This window comes from Sparus aurata, chromosome 5 (genome assembly GCF_900880675.1).
Source record: "Sparus aurata chromosome 5, fSpaAur1.1, whole genome shotgun sequence".
NCBI classification, from domain to species: domain Eukaryota; kingdom Metazoa; phylum Chordata; class Actinopteri; order Spariformes; family Sparidae; genus Sparus; species Sparus aurata.
Genome location: NC_044191.1, coordinates 19,332,193 through 19,350,990, shown reverse-complemented (window position 1 = coordinate 19,350,990; position 18,798 = coordinate 19,332,193). Strand labels below are relative to the sequence as shown.

Sequence of the window (18,798 nt, the reverse complement as noted above, 5' to 3'; positions counted from 1 at the left end):
CTGAGCTAATTTGACCCCTTTGTTATGTTTTGATGCTGCTTTTGTGGTTTCATGTAAAAGTTACATTTAATAACTGTAATTTAGTATTTAAACAATAAAAATATCCATCTATCAACGAATGAAAACAATTGTTTTCAGCGCATGTTTCAGTGTGTTTTTATGCTCCTCGTAAATGTCAAACATTCAAAGAACAAAATATCTGAACAGAGATGAAGACTCGAGTCTTCGACTTAGACTTGAGTTGCCCTGAAGTCTCCACACACAGATACTAAAAAGACTTGGATGAGGGTCTAGTGAACAATCTTTGTTTTAAGTCTGGCGAGCTGGAAGTCATTTCGTCCCTCCCGTTTCACGAGCACATCGTCACAGATGATGACGTACGCTGCAGCAAAAACCCAGCTCAAAATAAGACCATGGAGAGCACGCTGGAAGCTGCAGTGCCGTTGGTCATCAACTTGATGAAGAGGTGATGAAGACTTCACACAAGGCGCAAACACAAAGATGTCTGTGGAATCAAAATGATGGACTCTGGATCGACCACATCAAATTTCATAACACAGACACAGATAGATCAGCTAGTCATCACATCTATGGAGGGTTAGCAAACATTTTTCGCTTAGCATAATAGGCTATCTTGATGTTAGCTTGCCTGATAAGACTGGCGTTGGCTGAATATTGATATCATGACTGTAAAAATGGTAAGGTAATTTGATATTCCACTTTCTGCTGCCAACATCTGCTGGCTACGTAGGTAAGTAGGACCTCAGTACAGTACTCACTCTGTATTGTAGCTGCTGCCAACATCTGCTGGCTACGTAGGTAAGTAGGACCTCAGTACAGTACTCACTCTGTATTGTAGCTGTATGTTCATGTTACAAGGCCAAAATACAGATATGAACTTGAAAGGACAGCTTTCATTGTGTTTTATTCATATTGAAATGCAATAAGCCTGTTTAAAGTGATCATATACCAAAAAACTGATCAATGCTGATACTGTATGCTAATAGATAAAGGAGCGATGATAACAAGGTTCACATATGTTCATTCATATATAGTACTGGAGGGTTATGAGCAGACCAGATGGCAAGATAGCAGCCACTTCTCATATGGCAGAGGAGGACATCAGGTTAATGCACAGGAAAGGCGAGGTGCAAACCTTAGACACTAAACCTCGCATTTGTCACATATTTAGGTGGGGTTTATTATTTTTGTTTGGTGATTCTGCAATGCAGCTGTGTTCCACTGATCTTTAAAAGTTATGGTTCTCTCCCTATTCATTTACACTGGTTGAATTGAGGTATCTCATAGTCTGAGGAAGCTGCTCTGTAGTCTGGCGGCACAGAACTAAAACTCAGGTTTACTTCGTTTAACTTATATTACAGTTAGTTATTAATCGTACATAGCCCCACTTCATCTGCATGTATCCTGCAAACAGCTGTGTTTTACAAAAACAGTATTAAAGACAGCTTCTCTTATTTTCGTCACTTGCTTCAAAAACAAATGCACCAGCCAGATCAAGACTGTTTAACACAGGGTGGTAGTGCTCATTCGGTTTTTGTCCACATTGGCGGCCAGGTCTACTCACTAATTTTCTTATCAGCGCCCCAAGCCAAAAAAAATCTCCTCCCACCTCATTGTTGTTGTTTTGAAATTCAACACTTCACATATGAGTGACTGAGATAAAACTCTCTCCACCAATGGCAGCGGCAGCAGATCAGGGTGCAATGAACCTGCACGACTTGTGTTCATGAATCACTGCAATCACAATCAGAATATTCATGACCTGTTATATAAACCATCTGTATAATATGCACAAACCCCATCTTCAACTCCAAGCAGAAGGTTAATTTATCTCCCTTCGACATCTTTCAGTCTCTCTATGACTTGGAACAGATTAGATTGTGGCATTACTAGAAATATCCCACAATATTGTAGATTTGGTAAGCACAGTATAGAAGTATTTTCTTAACACATTTTGTCTGTTTTCTTTATTCTTTCCTGATGTTATGCAACTTCATCTGAACCCCTGGACAGGCTGCTCGGAGGCGGTCCGCTTCCTCTGTATCCAATTATCTCTGCAGGTCCCCTCTGTCGATAATGAGTTATCACTCTGCTCCACCCTCCTATTTTTTTATTATCATTTGTGCTGCTTTCTCCCAGTTTTCCTTGATCTCACTCAATTTCACATCTCTCTTTGTTCCCCCCTATCTGCTGCATGCAATGCACAAACAAATGTAATGTAAAACCGACCCAAACTATGGAGCTGTTATTTTCTTTGAACATGTCTACTGTACAGTCAAACAGAGGCGATTTGAGTGTGAAAGCAAGGACAAGGAGAGGTGTGTGTTTCTGTCGCCAAGCGAGGCCTTTCATGTTGGTCTGTGAGTTGTAGTTCAGCTATTTTGTTGCTCAAGCAAGTCAGAAAACCCACAAAAACTTTTTAAATAATGCAGAGGTAGGAGAAAGACAAATACTTTTCTAGGTATTTTAAAACACAACCAGAAACATTCAAATAGTATCTATTAATCTCCTTGTCTAATTGTATTTTGTATACATTTTATTTCAGGACATTTTGGTCTTAATATGCTTTCAGTCCCATCTATGCAGAATCCGCTGCATCTACTTTCACAAGATCTAAAATTCGAATGGATTCTGTATCTGGAAAATCTAAGATATATAGTTTGAAATCAGCCTTGAATAAATGCAGTATGTTCAATATTGTATAGTGCTCTTCAAAAAGGGTGCAAAAAAAAAAAAAAAACACACATTACCTGCAGATTATTTTTCTACATTCAAATCAGTTAAATACATACCATGGTTTCTTAGTAAAATCCAATTTTTGCCTAAAGTTTTGTCTTTCACCAGGTCGTCTTTTGGACCTGAGGAAAGACACATACGCACAGGTGCTGAAATTTTGGTGAGATAAAACTTCAATTCCACAGGTTCTGAGTCTACTGAAACTGGGTCTGCATTGTTACAACCCCCAGAGGAGTTTTGGACTCTTGTGAGCCACATCACCTCCTCCTGCTCTTTATGCTCTCCCTCTGTTCTCCTTTCTACTACTCGCCTTCTCATCTTCCTTCCCACAATCCTATCTGGCTGCCCCTCCTGCTCTGTGCTGATGCTTGTTTTGATGTCTGCCTGGTCCAAGCAGCAATCTCATCTCTCTTGCGGCCTTTCTTTGGTTGCATGTGTGAATACTGTGAGTATTTGTGTGAGTGAGTGAGTGAGTGAGTGAGTGAGTGAGTGAGTGAGTGAGTGAGTGAGTGAGTGAGCGAGTGTGTGTGTGTGTGTGTGTGTGTGTGTGTGTGTGTGTGTGTGTGTGTGAAGTTTCTCCAAGGACAAGGCATATGGTGCACTCAACAAGTCCTGGAACCTGAACAACAAAGTGCATCGTCGCCTTATCAAATGACACATATAGGGTGTTTTTCGCATCTGATGACACTTTCAACCCTGCTGTGGGAGAGAGTGTTAGGCAATTCTGCAAAATGAATGCCGACACTTTTAAAATCCTTTGCTTCTACAATATCTGCACAATGCAGCTACACAGCTGTTTAAGTTTAGGGAAAGATCAACATTCAAGGTAATTTATTTGTCATTATACAACACAGGGCTGCATAACATGAACGTTTGTAAGCTCCTTCGTGCGACACACACCTAGAACATATATTCATATATCTTTACACGTTTTTTGAATTTGCGCCACGATGAATGTTAACAGCAGCAACAAAACGGTGATGATAATGTAGGTCCACATGTTGACACACCGAGTTCGACCTCTAGGGAATACTGTCCATCAACTTTGACTTTGTGTGAGCGCCAAGCATCAATGCCGCAAACACAGAGTCTTCACCTCTTGCATCTGTATGCACTGCTATTGCCATAGTGTAACTGTGGACTCCCTCACTGAATTCAGGTGTGCTTCATCACCACCGTCATCTCAACACCCCGACTTCCTGCTTTACACACATACATGATACACTATTTATCTACACTGTCTCGACAATGTGAAAGGTTAGGAATCATTAAAGTTAAAAAAAAATATTGGGAGGTTTTTCTGGTGCTTTATCGATATCCATTAAAACATTTTCCCACTCATGGCTGATTTTTCTGACCAGTTGGCAGGTTGTGTTTAAATTGTTTTAAATGTATTGTCTGAGTCACTCTTCAATCCCTCTTCCCTGGGAAATGATACAATCTGAAATATCTCCACAGGTTTGGCTTCTTAAGCTGAGTTTAAGGTTAGCTTTTACACTACACTGTACTTGTTGAAAACACTCTTATGTTTTGCTCAACATTGAGTAAGTTAGAAATGATGATTGATATACAATAACTGATTTAGAGTCGGGAAGGATAAGAGTATTGATTTTAGTGTAAAACAAGTCCCCCCTCTCACACAATATTCTCCATTTTGGGTCTGACTGTTCAGAATTGAATTGGTTCACATGACAGAAAATGGTTTCACAAGACTGAAAATTACCCCAATTAATGGAGGAACTTGTAATCCTTCAATTAAAGTTAAAACACTAAAACCATCCACATATGTCAGTTTAACATTTAATCTGAACAGAGGTTCTTTGAAAGGTCAGATTTCAAATGATTTGAACACAGTGCACAGAAACTCCTGGGTTAGTCAGCAGAAAAAGCTCCTCAAGTAGAAAACGTATTTTACAGGGAATGATGGTGGCTGGCCATAGACAAAATGAGATCTCACAAAACATTCATCCCTTCAACTTTAATCTCCTTAAAGGGCTCCTTTATTTACAATTCATGGAGGTATTTTCACCATAAAGGCACCATTTTAAGGTGCTCCCTGCCAAAGTTTGAAATTAAAAGTCTTTCTATAACACAACACTCTGGCCATCAGAAGTTCTTTTCTTGAAATGGAAAAGGGTCCTTTCTCTAATCTCGGCTGATGTATAATCACATACACACATTCACAGCCTCTCACTACTGGAAGCTAAGACTGATGGGTCAGACACTGAATTTCTCTATCAATTTCTATCAAAACAACCTCATAGACAAGTTAATGTATCAAAGTACAAAGCTCTAATATGTAAAAGCTGAATAATGTTAACATGGGAGCTACTGTCTAACATCTGTAATCCAACCATCCATGCGGCAGTCACTGTCAACATGCAGCAGCAGACACTGAGCTGCCACCACAGTAATGCTGGCGACATTAGGTGGTTTCTATGGCAGCAAAACACTCAAAATATCCACAGAAACATCTTGAGTTATTTGTGATTGTTATGTCCATCTTTGAGAACTCACTATGTTTCAAACAGTCTCTGTTTCCCCAACCTAAAAACTATATAGCGCACCTCGCAGCTCCTCTGGCCTTGCAGCATACTGCACATAGACAGCAAAAGAGTGTTTATCAAGTTTCACTGGTTGAGCTTTTATAAAAAAATTCGATCCACTGGCACTGATGAAACAAGACAAACTGTAAAGCTTCTCCAGACTGATTGAAAGAAAAATTTCAGGAGGGAGAATAACTTTAAACCATACAACAATTATGCTCCTGTAGTAGGATAGATAAAAAGATGACAAGGGCATTTTTTAGAAGACAGGAGACAACGTGCTTTGTGTTAGTGTTTGTTGATTTAAAAGCACTGAACCCACACATCAAGACATGATAATAGTCTGTCTTGGATTTTGATGACTCCCTTCATCTCTTTCTTCAAGCCTTTGCCTTTTCTTCCTGCTCCCTCTGCTGCGTTAATGTTTATGTTAATGACTCTGTCTTAAGAGAGGTTTTTAGTTGCCGTGAGGAGAAGTTGAGTCACGGACCCGCTTTTCGGGTCATGTGTAATATCCCCTACTTGCCTCCCCTATCTCAGCTTGTGCTTAAAGCGCTCCAGTTCTGTCACAGGCGTCCAAAACTAAAACCTTTTTTCAGACAAATGTGCTTTGTTGTCGGGAAATGAGACTGCATGTGAAAATCGAATGGACATGTTCTCAGTTATTCATAGTCATTCATTCAAACATATATCAGAATCTTGGACTTATGAATTAAGGCTCAAGTTTTGAGAAAACTATAGTTTAGATTAGCTGTTTTATTGACCAGATATATATAAAATATTTACAACCAAAATAACTGACAGCACTGAAAGATTTCATACAAGCAGAGTGTCAAAATCTGTGTTTCTGAGAAAACAGAACAAACAGATGATATTTTCTATTCAACCTATAGGATCCAAATATATCTGGACATGTTGCTAACAAACATAGACAAAATATGACAATTGTCTAACAATCAATTACAAAAGCTGCACAATAACCAGTGACAACAATCACATTCAAAGACAGCTCAAGCATGTCATATGACTGGGACTAAAGTATGTACTATTTCAGTGAAAGCACACACACATACCATAGCTGCAACAACACCACCCAAATCATAAACAAATGTAAGGTTGTGTTTCCATAGAAATGTGACATCGTTGCCATGATACAATACTTGCAACAGAGACAAAACGAGTATTTTTGTCCTGATGTGGATAACTGCTGACCAGTGGTAAACCAGGATCTATCTTGGTACACCGAAAGCCTGGTAAATTACCATTTTTCTGTATGTCACCTTAGAATAATGCTAGCAGCATTACACAACCTTTTAATGAAGTAATTTCTGAAATGATTTATGCAAAGACATAAACATGTAATTAATTGTAGAAATACGTGCCTGTTAAATGATTTCAAGTCTACATATGAGAGGAACTCTCTCATAGGAAAAAATATGTTTTTCTACCTTTTCTGATTATATGGTATGCACTAATGCTGAGGGTATTTCATTAAAGAATGTGGATTGCGATGCTGATCAGAATAAGTGACTCTAAGACAGACAGAAGGATGGATACATCAAATAATGAAAGTGTCTGCTGTAAGTTTACAGTCTTTAAACTTTAAATGAGCGATCGTCGCAAGTGACAGTGATAATTTTCACAAACTTTACAAGGACTTGAAAGGTCAGAGTAATAGAGGTTTGATGATTTTATGTGACAGTACTGTAGAGTGAAAAAGGTAGAAGTGTGAGAAAGAATTAATTTCTTAATAGCATTAAGCAGATCTTAATAGCATTTCAATTGATAAATCACACTTTTGGTTTTGGGAAGCAGGCCAATCTCTTTTCACATGAAAGGAGAAATTTTATGATCATTCAAAATATAGTATATTATAGCACTAAAAGATAAAATAAAAACGGAGGTAGAGCCCAGCTGATACTTGAATTTTGATGCAGATACACATATCAGGAAGTGACAAATTCCAATATCGATATATTGGCCGATATACACATTGTTTGCAGTGATCCCTCAAATATGGTTATCAAACACTTGTGACAAAAATACGTCACAAAGGCAGGATATTCAATAGTTTGACAATCATCTTTATCAACTACAATGGTACCAGAAACAGTAAACATACTGGAACTCACTGGGAATTTAATTATCATGATTTACCCAGAGCATCTTTATATGCATAATAATCTTAACAAAAGGAAGGTTTTATTTCAACGCTTATTGGACAACATATATGCCAACACCAAAATATCTGTAATATGCCAATCTCAGGACGAGCAAGACAAAACAACTGCCTCTTCATAAAATTCTTTTTTTTTCCAGCTTTCACAGGAAGAAAAGGAAATACAGGTCTGTGACTTCTCTGCTAAAAGCAGCCTTGAGCAAAATGATCTTGGGTAATGTTAACCTTTTCTTTACTGACATAAACAAATGCAACATTCATCTAACTGAATCCAACAAAAAATGCCCTCTAGTCTCTAGAAGCCAGATATTAATGCAGCTGGAGGTGACTTTCTCAATATTGACATTGATAAATAAAAAAGTATAAAGCGTTCTTCAAATCAGTTATAATACAATATTTTAGGCTATGCTTCACTGTGAATTATAGTTATTTAAATGTTGTTGAAGCAACAATTAAATCTGTTGTTTATTTGTTTCATTATTGTGCTCCTGTATAAACAGAACCTTGACCTTAAACATCACTTTGTTTAGCTATACTTGACCATGAAAATGAAAAAGCAAGTGGGCGCTCACAATACGCACACACACACACACACACACCCTTCCAATGAAGTCCTGAAAGCACAGCCTACTGAGTGTTAAACAGCAGAATGATGGTGTAATTGGCTGTGAAAGGTGAGCGATCTGCTGCGCCCTCTTCTCCGGGTCTTCAACAAGATCAAAGGTGGCATTTAAAAAAACGATCTATCATTGATAAGCAACGCCGGACTGGAAGAACTAATTATTCCCTCAGATCTGCGCTGAAGTGGCCGGCAGCAGCGGCAGAGGAGGCATCATTACCTGTATGGTGGGGGTGGTCATCTTTTAAGTCTTTCTGTGCTGTTGGTACAAACCAGCTCCACTGAGCAGCAATGATTTAAATTTCTCAAACCTGTTAATGCTCAAAAAACACAAGGAAATTCCCAAAGTCTGTGTCTTCTTTTACTAAAATCAATCTAATCCTCATGTTTCCACAATTTTCATTCTTCCTTAGTCATTCCACATGTTGTCCATGAAAACTTGTGTAAATGCTGTTGCTAAGAGCTTGGAGCTGATTTGAATTAATCGCTGATAAATGACACCTGATACTAGGCTATCAAAGAGATATTGTGGGCATGTCTAGAAAGACATGTAGCATAACACAAAGTGCTGTCTGCTGCCATGTTCATATTCACACGCAGGGTTGGAAGCTCATTTGCTGGGACAATGTCAATCAGCAACTGAGAAGATGATGGATAGTGAAAATCTGGAGGGACAGTGAACCATATTTCAAAGTAAAATAACATATCTCACAACAGAGCAAAACGGCCGCCATGTAAATATGATCTACTGAGCACTCCAACCTCAAGAATAGAACTCAGGGGATGGAGTGACAAGAAATTCATCAAATAAATAAGTCAAATTTGATGTAGCAGAGAAAAACTTTGACAAGCACCAAAACTACTTGATCGCACGCTTTACATAATACAAATCAAGGGTATGTTGCCTCAGACCCTCATCTCTTTCAAACTGCACAACTTTGTCACAGGCTTTCTGTTAAAAACCTAAATAACCTTGATGATGAGGCCATTATTATCATCTTAGACCTGATTAAACTCCCTCATAGAAGACATAATAAAACAGCTTTCACAGTCTGAATCATGGTCTTTGTAATGAATAAACTTATTTCCTGAAATTATGAATAATCAGTGTTGGAGATTTTTAGTAGTAACACAGAAAAAAACCTTACTGATTGGGCCTACTTGATAAATAAATCATTGGCTGCTTCAGTCATAACACAGTGGAGGCTTGGACCTTAGAAGTAGAGATGCAAGACATTTCACATGCTGCATATCTTCTCTTGTCTTTCTATTGTCCTATTTGATCATCTTAGCCTTAAGATTCTCTCGTGAAATCAAGCCATAGACTTCTTCTGTCTTCTGTTTTATCTGTTGTTTGTAATACAAAAAAAAGGCCAAAGTTTCCATCTCTCTCCCTCTGGCTACTATTTGTATGCAAGCCTCTCCTAGACTTTAAATCAAAGCTGCTGTCAAATGTCAGCTATGATAAATCCTTTTCCGGCTGCTTTTGTATGACTTTCATTTCCCTCTCGCATATTTTACATTCCAACACGGCACTGCCCTGAATTACATCTTACTAACACAGTTTTTTTTCAGCTGTCATGTCATATACGACAGCTGTTTGACTTAAACCTAGAAAATAGTCTCTTAGTATGGCATAAAGGTTACATTTCGACAGCTTTCTCAACCTCATTTCTGCTGGCACAACAATACACTAAAATAGGGTCCTGTTGCTTCAAATGAAGTCAAACAGGTTCAATAAGAGCTCTTTCTTCATTCTTCACACTGTCATTTCTGAGATTCTGTCTCAGAATTCCAACAAATTCACCTGCAAAGTCGGCAAGTCGGCGAGTATGCAAGAGCTGTGGATTCCGGAAATTAGTGACATCTGTGGCTCCCTCAAGTACACTTCTGTAAGGCAGATGCTTGTCAACAAAGGGCCTTGAACCCACTTGTCCCCCTATTAATAGATAGCCCGACTGAATTGATCTTCCGGCTATCTCCCTACTGATAGCAACCTCGCAATTTAATTTCTCTCAGTGCATCGTTTGTTTCCTTCTACTTCACTAGAGACAAATTAAATGTTTAAAATCTCCATCTCAAGAGAGTCTAATTTTAAATAGACCATGGACATGAGAATGGTTTTTCAGGTGTGAAAAAGATAGCTGGGAGTCCAGAAAAAACAAGGAGACACTGGTCTGGACCCCAAGTTAGTTAGAGGTAAAAACATAGGACTAATCACACCAACAGTAGCCAACAAGAGGGGCATTGGGGATAATTCTAACCCCTAACGCTTTTGAACAGAATGTATTCAACACCTGGTGATGCGTGAGTGTGTACCCATCACCATTTGACAATTCATGTCCCATCTGGGGACAAACACAAAACAGTGGTCACAACAACAGTTTATGTAGTTTTTTTCAATGAAATTGTAGTATTACAACTAGGTAAAAATTAAAATATGTATGCATGTAGTGTTTATGGTTGGTTTAAAATAAGCCTCAAAGGAATTAATATAAAGTCAATGCAATTTCCTTGATGTGCCCTGATGTGTGCATGCACAATTTATCTTCTCCCGATACTTACACAGATCCCGACTCCAAAGTCAACTGCAAGCCACCCCAAGGTGGTTCGCTAGGCCTTATCATAATCTAAGGAATCGTTTTAACTCACAGCACCATATCTTGGAACTAAAAACCTTTTGTAAGAGCTGAGCGATAGCCATAACTGAACCCATAGTGGAAAGGGGTATTCGAGATCAAAGTGGAAATATTTAAGGAGCATAAAAATGGTGCAAATTGCTGTGTCATGCCTGGAAACTCAACCAACCCATAGGGCAAAAGAGGCAGAGATAGTGTCATTGCAAGAGAGAGGGGAGAGAGAGAAACAGCAGTGTTCATGTGCTTGTATATGTGAATCTGTTTACTGCATTGGGTTTTAGTGATTCAATTTGATTTCCTTGTTTGCCACTGGATAAATACAGTGTAGTTTACAAACTATATAAATATGTCTATTAAATATAAGTGTTTGAGCATAGCTGTGTAAGAAATAGAAACAGCCAAAGAGAGAGAGCAGTTGGGGTGGGCAGAGAGAGGGAGTCTTTGTACCTCGAGAAGCTGTACTCTGACTTTGTTGTATGCTTTCAGCCAGCGAACTTTGGATGGAGAGCAGGGTGGAGGGCCATCTTCAAAGAAACTGAGAAAGGTAAGGCAAAAAGATCAACAGGTTGAATGGGACAAATTTCAAAAGAATGGCAAACATGAATATTTTAGAATAAAATCAAGCCAATGAATGTCGTGGTCAAAGGATGGGTTCACAATTAGTCTTATCAGACAAATTCAGACTACTGAAAGCTCATTTAAGCCTCATTTGAATTTAATTTAATTTAAGAATGTGTTTACATTGGGAGCTTATGGTAGGCTCATTTAATGGTAAGTAAGCAAGCAACATGTGTTGAAAACCTGTCTATTGTTTAAAGACTACATTAAATGTGAACTAATGTGACCTAGCTATGGTTCTTGTAAGTGCTATCTGATTACTCCCTTTCTCTTGTGTGATAAACTCCATCTGACGCTCGGCTCAAAGCACACTGCAGCACAAGTGTCATTTCAGACCGACGCAGTTGTCATTTTCACGCCCAGTGCCCATGTTGTGTAAACAGCAAAAGCACCTGCACCCACTTATGCGGCCCTGGGTGTGATAGTCTTAAAGTGAGGTGGGGTCAGGCCGCAGTGGCGGTTCTAGACCACTTTTAATAGGGGGGCCAGGTTGGGGCCGGATTTTTTGTTAGCGTGCACATACAACCCGGAAAAAAGGATAAATCCCTCATTCAGACAAAGCAGTGTTTACAATTTCAGCAATTTTGATTGGGTAGTAAACTGCTGAGACACTTTATTTCTGCCTTTCCCTTTAGAACAAAATCATTGCAAGAAATCTGTCATTGTATTATTAATGCAGACTCCCTGTCAGGGGGGCCACAGGGGGGTCCAGACTCGGGGGCACTGGCCCCTGTTGGGCCCCCCCTAGAACCGCCCCTGGGTCAGGTGCAGTGATGGCACATTGCTATCTTGAGGAGGCAGAAAGAGACAGCACCATAGACTTACAAAAAGCTGGTCTAAAGTAAAAGGTATTTATCTATTTATTCAGATAGTAAGTGCATATATGGTTTCTGCTGCTGGAGGATCGCTGCAGGTAAGGTCATTCATATTTTCCTCATTAAGGACGTTTTTCTCCCCTCTCATCCAACCCATTTTTGATCAGGATGATACTTTTTATGACTGGTCTGATCCACGGATAAAGATCCAAGCACACACACAGAAGGACGCAGCAGCGCTCCTTCTCCTCAGTTAAATATCAATGTATGTTTTCATATGCAGTTAAACAAATGATTGTGAAGTACAACAGCCGAGGAACACATACTTGTCCCTCACGGAAGATGAGTGCTACTGTTTAATATGTGCCAGGTCCTGGTGGACCTAGCTCTAAAAGGAAATGGGAGGTGACACTGGGATTGGTTTAATTTATGTTCCGCCCAAAACAAAACCATAACCAATTCAGTGTCTAAGTATAAATATAGGGTGCATTCAGACCATTCGCCATGGACAGAAAGAATAGGGCCCACAGAGTCCTCAGTTGCCTCTTTTAACCCAACACCACACAAAAGACTTCATCAGGTGCTCCTACATCAGTACAAGTTTCTAGTTCACCAACATGTATGTAATCCCTCGTTGGCGCGTAATACAAAACAAGGTTGACACTTGGCCATTCCTAAAATTACATTTTTAGAGCAAATTATGCAAACTTACATGTCTACTGTTCTTACGTACCAGATTTTAGTGTGAGTCTGGTTATCATGGTTGTCCAGCATAGGTTTGGGCAAGATTACTGAAGAGTCCTTCAAATCTTTGTTGGAACCAGGCTCTGGAAGTGGATGCAGCTCTTTCTCAATCTCTTCTTCTTCCCCCTCTTCTTCTTCATCCCATGTTGACGGCTGGCTGTTAAGAGCAGGACGTGGGCCGCTGGTATCTCGGCGCTCCTCAGGCTCAGAGCTGAGCTGGGAGCTCGCCGGGCTGAGGTTGCCTGACGAATCAAAGCGGTTGCTGTCCGGAGGACTAGAGGAGAATGAGATTTTCATTGAGAAAATTGCAAAATGTAGTTAAAGGACTACTGCTGAATTGAATAGTTTTATTCCAAAATGCAGTAAATTGGAAATTGCAACTTGAAATTCACTTGTTTGATCTTTGGAAAACTGTAAACTGTAACTGCAATTTTTACAAATTGACTCAAAATAAGGAGTTTCCACTTTGAATGGAGGACAGTGATTTTGGAATAAAACAATTAATTTAATTTATGAAAACAAAAACTGGGAGTAAAAGTCAGGGTAAATAAGCTCAGCATCACAAGATCAAGGAAGGAGGGTCACATAAAACGAGGAAAACTAACAGGGTTCAATAAAGTAACATGAATGAATAAGGCTGAATGCAGCCAGTGTCAAGAGACAGCACTGGGAGGTCCTTAGCCTTGATGGGTGGTCATACTGCATGTTTAAGGCTGTAACAGCATGCTCGTAATGACACCAGCTATTACAGTTTTTCATAGCCTTGAAAGTTGTGTCTCAAAGCCTGTATCTGAGCACAGAATAAAGATATAACCTTCCTAATTCACCTGCATCTACAGAAAATTTACAGCATCTACTAATGAACTTTATGATAAATGCACACATTCATAATTCTTTAACCTTTTAATAAGATTGAGACTAAAAGGTTAAAAACCCTCTTAGTGCAAAGGGGATACGCTTAACCTGAATGATAAAAACATAAGTGGCTGACTGTGTGGCTGCTAGGTGATTGAGACTGCTAACAAGGAGAGTGGCTCTGTGCTTCATCTGGCATGATTTACTTTGTCTTGGACGAAGGCCAAATTACCTCTCACTGTTCCTTTTATTTCAGTGTCCAGTCTGCCTCCGTTATGTGCACTGCCAAGCCATCATAAATCTATCACAGTTTGATTCATATAAACAAATTGGCTGAGGCTTGGAGAATAATTCAAAGAACTGCAGCGGACAGAGAAAGGAGGGGCTTTATACACACCTCACAAATGAATAGCTAATAAATCAATAAATAAATAAAGACCATTGTTTGTTTCCTTCATTGCATGTCCATCAATGTCAGGAAAGCTATTACAGAGACTCCTTAAGTACAAAATAGCTCCAGTATATTTACACATAATGGTAAGCACCTTTCAAGCATATGTGATCATTTCCCTTCTTATGAATTTGATGATAAAACTTACAATGTCAGATTCCTACCTAATTGTTTGTATTTATGGCTGAGAGGTGAATATGAAGTATGTTCTAAACAAGGAATTTGGTTGAACCAACCAAATTCTAAAAGTGTCTAAATCTAAACTAATGGTTTGGATTTTAAAGTCAAGTTGTGGGATGACAAAATGGAGAAAAAAAATACAGAGACACTGATATGAAATGTGGTCCAAACACAACCTAAAGAGGGGAAAAGTACTACAGGGGAGGGGCTGTATACTTGCCTATAATAGCATGATATATGAACATTACCATTTATCATACAAATTGTACTAGCCTTTTTGCAGCTTCCTTTGCCAACAATTCCTTTGGTTGCTCTGTGTCCAAATCTGCATCCATGGTGTCAGTTGTGTCAGCTACGCTCTTGTCTACCTCACATGGGGTGATCTCTAACAGCGGTTTATCAAAACCTTCGGCAAGGGATACTGAGTCATAGGGGAGTGCAGACTGTGGTGACTGTGCTAAACTGTCACAGCTTCCTGTTTTTGAAGTTTCTGTTGGTCCTTCTGTATCACTGGCATCTGCACTTCCAGTTTCCCCAGAACCTGGGGAAGGTTTCTCAGACTCTGGCTCACAAAATTCATCTGTAGGTTTGGGACTTTGGGACTGAGGTTGGGCTGTGACTACAGGAGGGGTGGATTCAGTTTTGGGAGGATCAGTGTTCCCAAACATTGAGCCAAGTTTCATGCCAAACACGGACGAAGCAGATGAGGATTCTTCCTTCCCAGTTGGCTTTTCATCCTGGAAAATACCAGCTGAAAGGTTCTTAAAACCAGAAAAGAGACCACCATCTGTTTGTTGTGGCAGTGGTGTCTTCTCACCAGTGGCTGGAGATGGAGTGGTGGAGAAAAGGGATCCAATAGAGGATGTGCCTTCAGCAGCAACAGACATAAAGCCAAATTTAGTTGTTGTCAGACCTGGTATTTCAAATATACCCTTGGTTTCAGGAGCTGGGGGTGGTGCAGCTTTGTTAGACACTGCAGAACCAGACTCCCCTGAATGCTCAGCTTGCTCACCACCCACTGCTTCTCCCACAGATGGGGCAGTTTTCATGGTGGGTTCAGTCAGAGAAGTTTCTTCTGCCTCTGATTTGTCTACTTGTTCTGCCTTCTCTACTAATCCTTTTTCAGGAGCCTCAGAGTCCTCACTGCTTTTAACATTTTCATCATCAGGTAAAGGTGTCTTCTCTGTGCCTGTCTTTTCAGTGCTTTCTAAGATAGAAACCTTAGCGGAAGGATCCCCTTGTCCAGGCTCTGTGCCAGATTGTTGATGTTCCTCAGATTTTGCTGTTTCAGGACCCTTGAATATACCAAATAGGTCACTTGTCAGGGATTCTGTACCAATGCTACTTGGAAGTCCAAAAAACGAGCTTTTCTGTTGTTGTTGTTGTTGTTGCTGCTGCTGCTGCTGCTGCTGCTGCTGCTGCTGATGTTGTGGCTGACGAGGAGCAGGTGATGAACCAAAAAGTGAACCAGGTGAACTTGAGAAAAATCCACCAACAGTTGTTGATTTACTTGGGGCATTTGGGGTAGAAAACATAGACATAAAGCCAGAAAATGGAGCTGGTTCAGGGGGCTTTTGTGGTCCTGGCTGTCTTGATCCAGCCATTCTTGGTCCAGACATTCTTGGTCCAGACATTCTTGGTCCAGACATTCTTGGGCCCCCCATCCGTGGTCCTCCCATCCTTGGTGCTCCCATTCTTTGTCCTGGTGGGCCAGGTGGTCTTGCCATTCCTGGTGTGGGCTTTTGCTGTGGTAGAGGACTTAGAGGTCCCAATGACGGATCTCTCAGAGGCCCCAAAGTTGAAGGTGTTATGATTTCTCGGGAGTTGGTACCAACAGTTTTTTCTTCATCTAAAGAGGAAGGTTTTGCTAATCCCTGTTCCGGTTCTTTAATAGCTTCCCCAAGCTCTGATTTATCATCAACTGGCTCCTTTGCAGTCTCATCAGAGGCTTTGATTTCCTCTTTAATAGATTTTTCTGATTCTGAAATGGTAGCCTCTGTTGTAATTGCACCCATCGTGGATTCTGCAGGAGTGTTCTCTGTAACTTCTATCACTGAATTGGCAATGTTTGCTTCTTCTGATTTTCCCACATCTGTAACAGTTGTTTGTTCGTCACCAATAACTATTAAATGTTCCTTAGTTAATTTTTCCACATCTGTGACCACTGTTTGTTCCACACCAGCACCTTCTGAAGGCTCTTCAGTTAATCTTTTCATATCTGCCACTACTGTTTGCCCTTTATCATCAACTTTCAAAGGCTCCTCAGTAGATTTTTCCATATCTTCAACTGCTCTTTGCTCTTTATTATCAACTTTCAAAGGCTCCTCTGTTAATTTTTCTATATCTACAACAGCAGTTTGCACTTCATCAGCAGCTTTCAGAGGCTCCTCAATTTGTTTTCCTACCTCTGGAATTGTGATATCTCCTTCAACAATGGCCTCCAATTGTGCAATTTCATCAGTTTTTTCTGGTGGGCTTTTGATGGCACCTTTATCAGTTTCATCGTCTATTCTCTTAATTTCAGAAGTATCTGTTTCTGATTTAGCAGCTTCTGCAACAGCATCCACTGTATCTTTGATTTCTTTGTATTCTTTGGGGATGTCCGACTGTTCCTCACATACGATTTTTACAGCTTGTTGGTCAAGCAGTGTCTCTTTCTCTAGTAAATTACTAGAAGCTTTGGTTGTTACAGTTTCAACCACATCTGAGGAATTTTCATCATGAGAAAGCTGTTTTTGCATTGTGTCCAATTTGTCCACCTCCAAATGTGGATCTGTTGAGGGAATAAGAATTTCAGTAGTGCTCTTCTTGATGTCCAAGCTTGAATCTTTACCATCTTGGCATGTATGTTGGGACTTTAACTCGACTGATGATGTAGAGAGAGGGCCAGAGGGTGCATTTTGTTTGACCTCAACAAGGTGATCCTTTGCTTCTTTTGAAGAATCATTTGTGTCTGAGGGCTGTATTTGTTCTGAGGCAATCTCCTCCTTCACAGGAACAGTTATTTCTGGCTCTGTCTTGGTTTCCTCCTTGAAAGACATTCCAAATAGGCCAAATCCAGTTTTAGATTTGTTACCGTCAGAAACACCACTAAGTGAAAACACAGAGGAAACTTTGAAAACACCCTCTGTTTCAAGTGGTTTAGACACTGCAGGCTGTGCCTCTGATGCTTGCTGATTTTGTCCACCAAACATGGAGAACAGCCCTTTTCCAGAAGGCTCTGAACCTCTGGTTGGTGGTGTTACTGTTGGTCCTGAAGGGGGTTCTCTAGGTCCAGCCTGGGGTGAAGCACCAAGACCTCCAAATTTGGAAAATAAACCTGCGCCAGGGGTTTCTTTTTGTGTAGTTGAAGCTGGAAGAATGCCACCAAATAAAGAAGATCCAGTGGAAGGTCCTCTTGGTGTTGCACTACTCCCAGTATAACCTCTTGGACTGGGTGGTTGCTGAGGTGCAGATGCACCAAACATTGAAAACAGACCTTTGCCTGGAGGTTCTTTGGGTGGAGGACCTCTAGGCCGCACACCTCCAACAGTTGGACCTCTTGGGCCAGATGGTGGCTGGCTACTAGATCCACCAAACATAGAGAATAATCCTTTTCCTTGCATCTCTTGTGGGGTTGACTGTGGCGGTTGATCTTTGGATCCAGGTGCAGATGGGGCATTTGACCCCGAAAACATTGAGAGTAACCCTGTACCAGGAGTGTCCTTGGTAGACGACCCAGGAAGAATACCACCGAGTATAGACAGCCCAGTTTGGGAGGGCGTTTGCTGTGGGGTTGCAGTGGAGCCACTAAACATTGAAAATAAGCCAGTACCTGGTTGCTCCTCAGGCTGTACAGCCTCAGGCTGACTAACATTAACAGCTAAACCATTGTCCTTGGGGGTTGTGATTTCCTCTGTGGGAGGTGTGACAGGACTGGGGTCAAGAGAAGATGAAGGGACATCTATTTCAGTTTTGTCATGAAGCTGTTCTTCCTGTGGTAACTTGTCAAGACGCTGACCTTCTTCAGGAAATACAACATCTACAGTGGTGTTTTTATCCTTGTGGGGTAACTCTTCAAGAGTTTCAGCACCTTCTGGTTCCAAAGTTGTAGTTTCATCCTGGCAGGAAAGGTCACTGAGAGGTTTAACTTCTTTGTTTGCTGTTATTTCTGTAGCTCTGTCCTTTGAAGGCAGCTCAAGTGATGGCTCACAGGCCTCAGTGATCTCAGCTTCAGAGAGGGTAGCTTTTATAGTTGAGCTTATCTTGGTAAGGGCTTGCTGTGAGTCATGTTCATCTGCATGTGTTTGATCTGCTGCAGTCAGTGTAGGTGACATCTCTGGTGAGATTATCTCAACCTGCTCTGGCCCAATGAGTGCCTCTGTGCTGCTGGTTTCTGTATCCCTTGCCTCCTCT

At 40.5% G+C, this 18,798-nt stretch overlaps 1 protein-coding gene across 1 annotated transcript in view; it reads right to left on the bottom strand.

Annotated features, from left to right (window-relative positions):
- Window positions 1-18,798, bottom strand: part of LOC115581967 (protein unc-13 homolog B-like) — a 171,993-nt gene that overhangs the window by 92,317 nt on the left and 60,878 nt on the right. The window contains exons 9-10 of the mRNA XM_030417580.1: window positions 12,907-13,191; window positions 11,188-11,275 (exon numbers count right to left, since the gene is read on the bottom strand). Of these exons, the coding sequence (XP_030273440.1) occupies window positions 11,188-11,275; window positions 12,907-13,191 (373 nt within the window). The remainder of the gene's footprint in view (window positions 1-11,187; window positions 11,276-12,906; window positions 13,192-18,798) is intronic.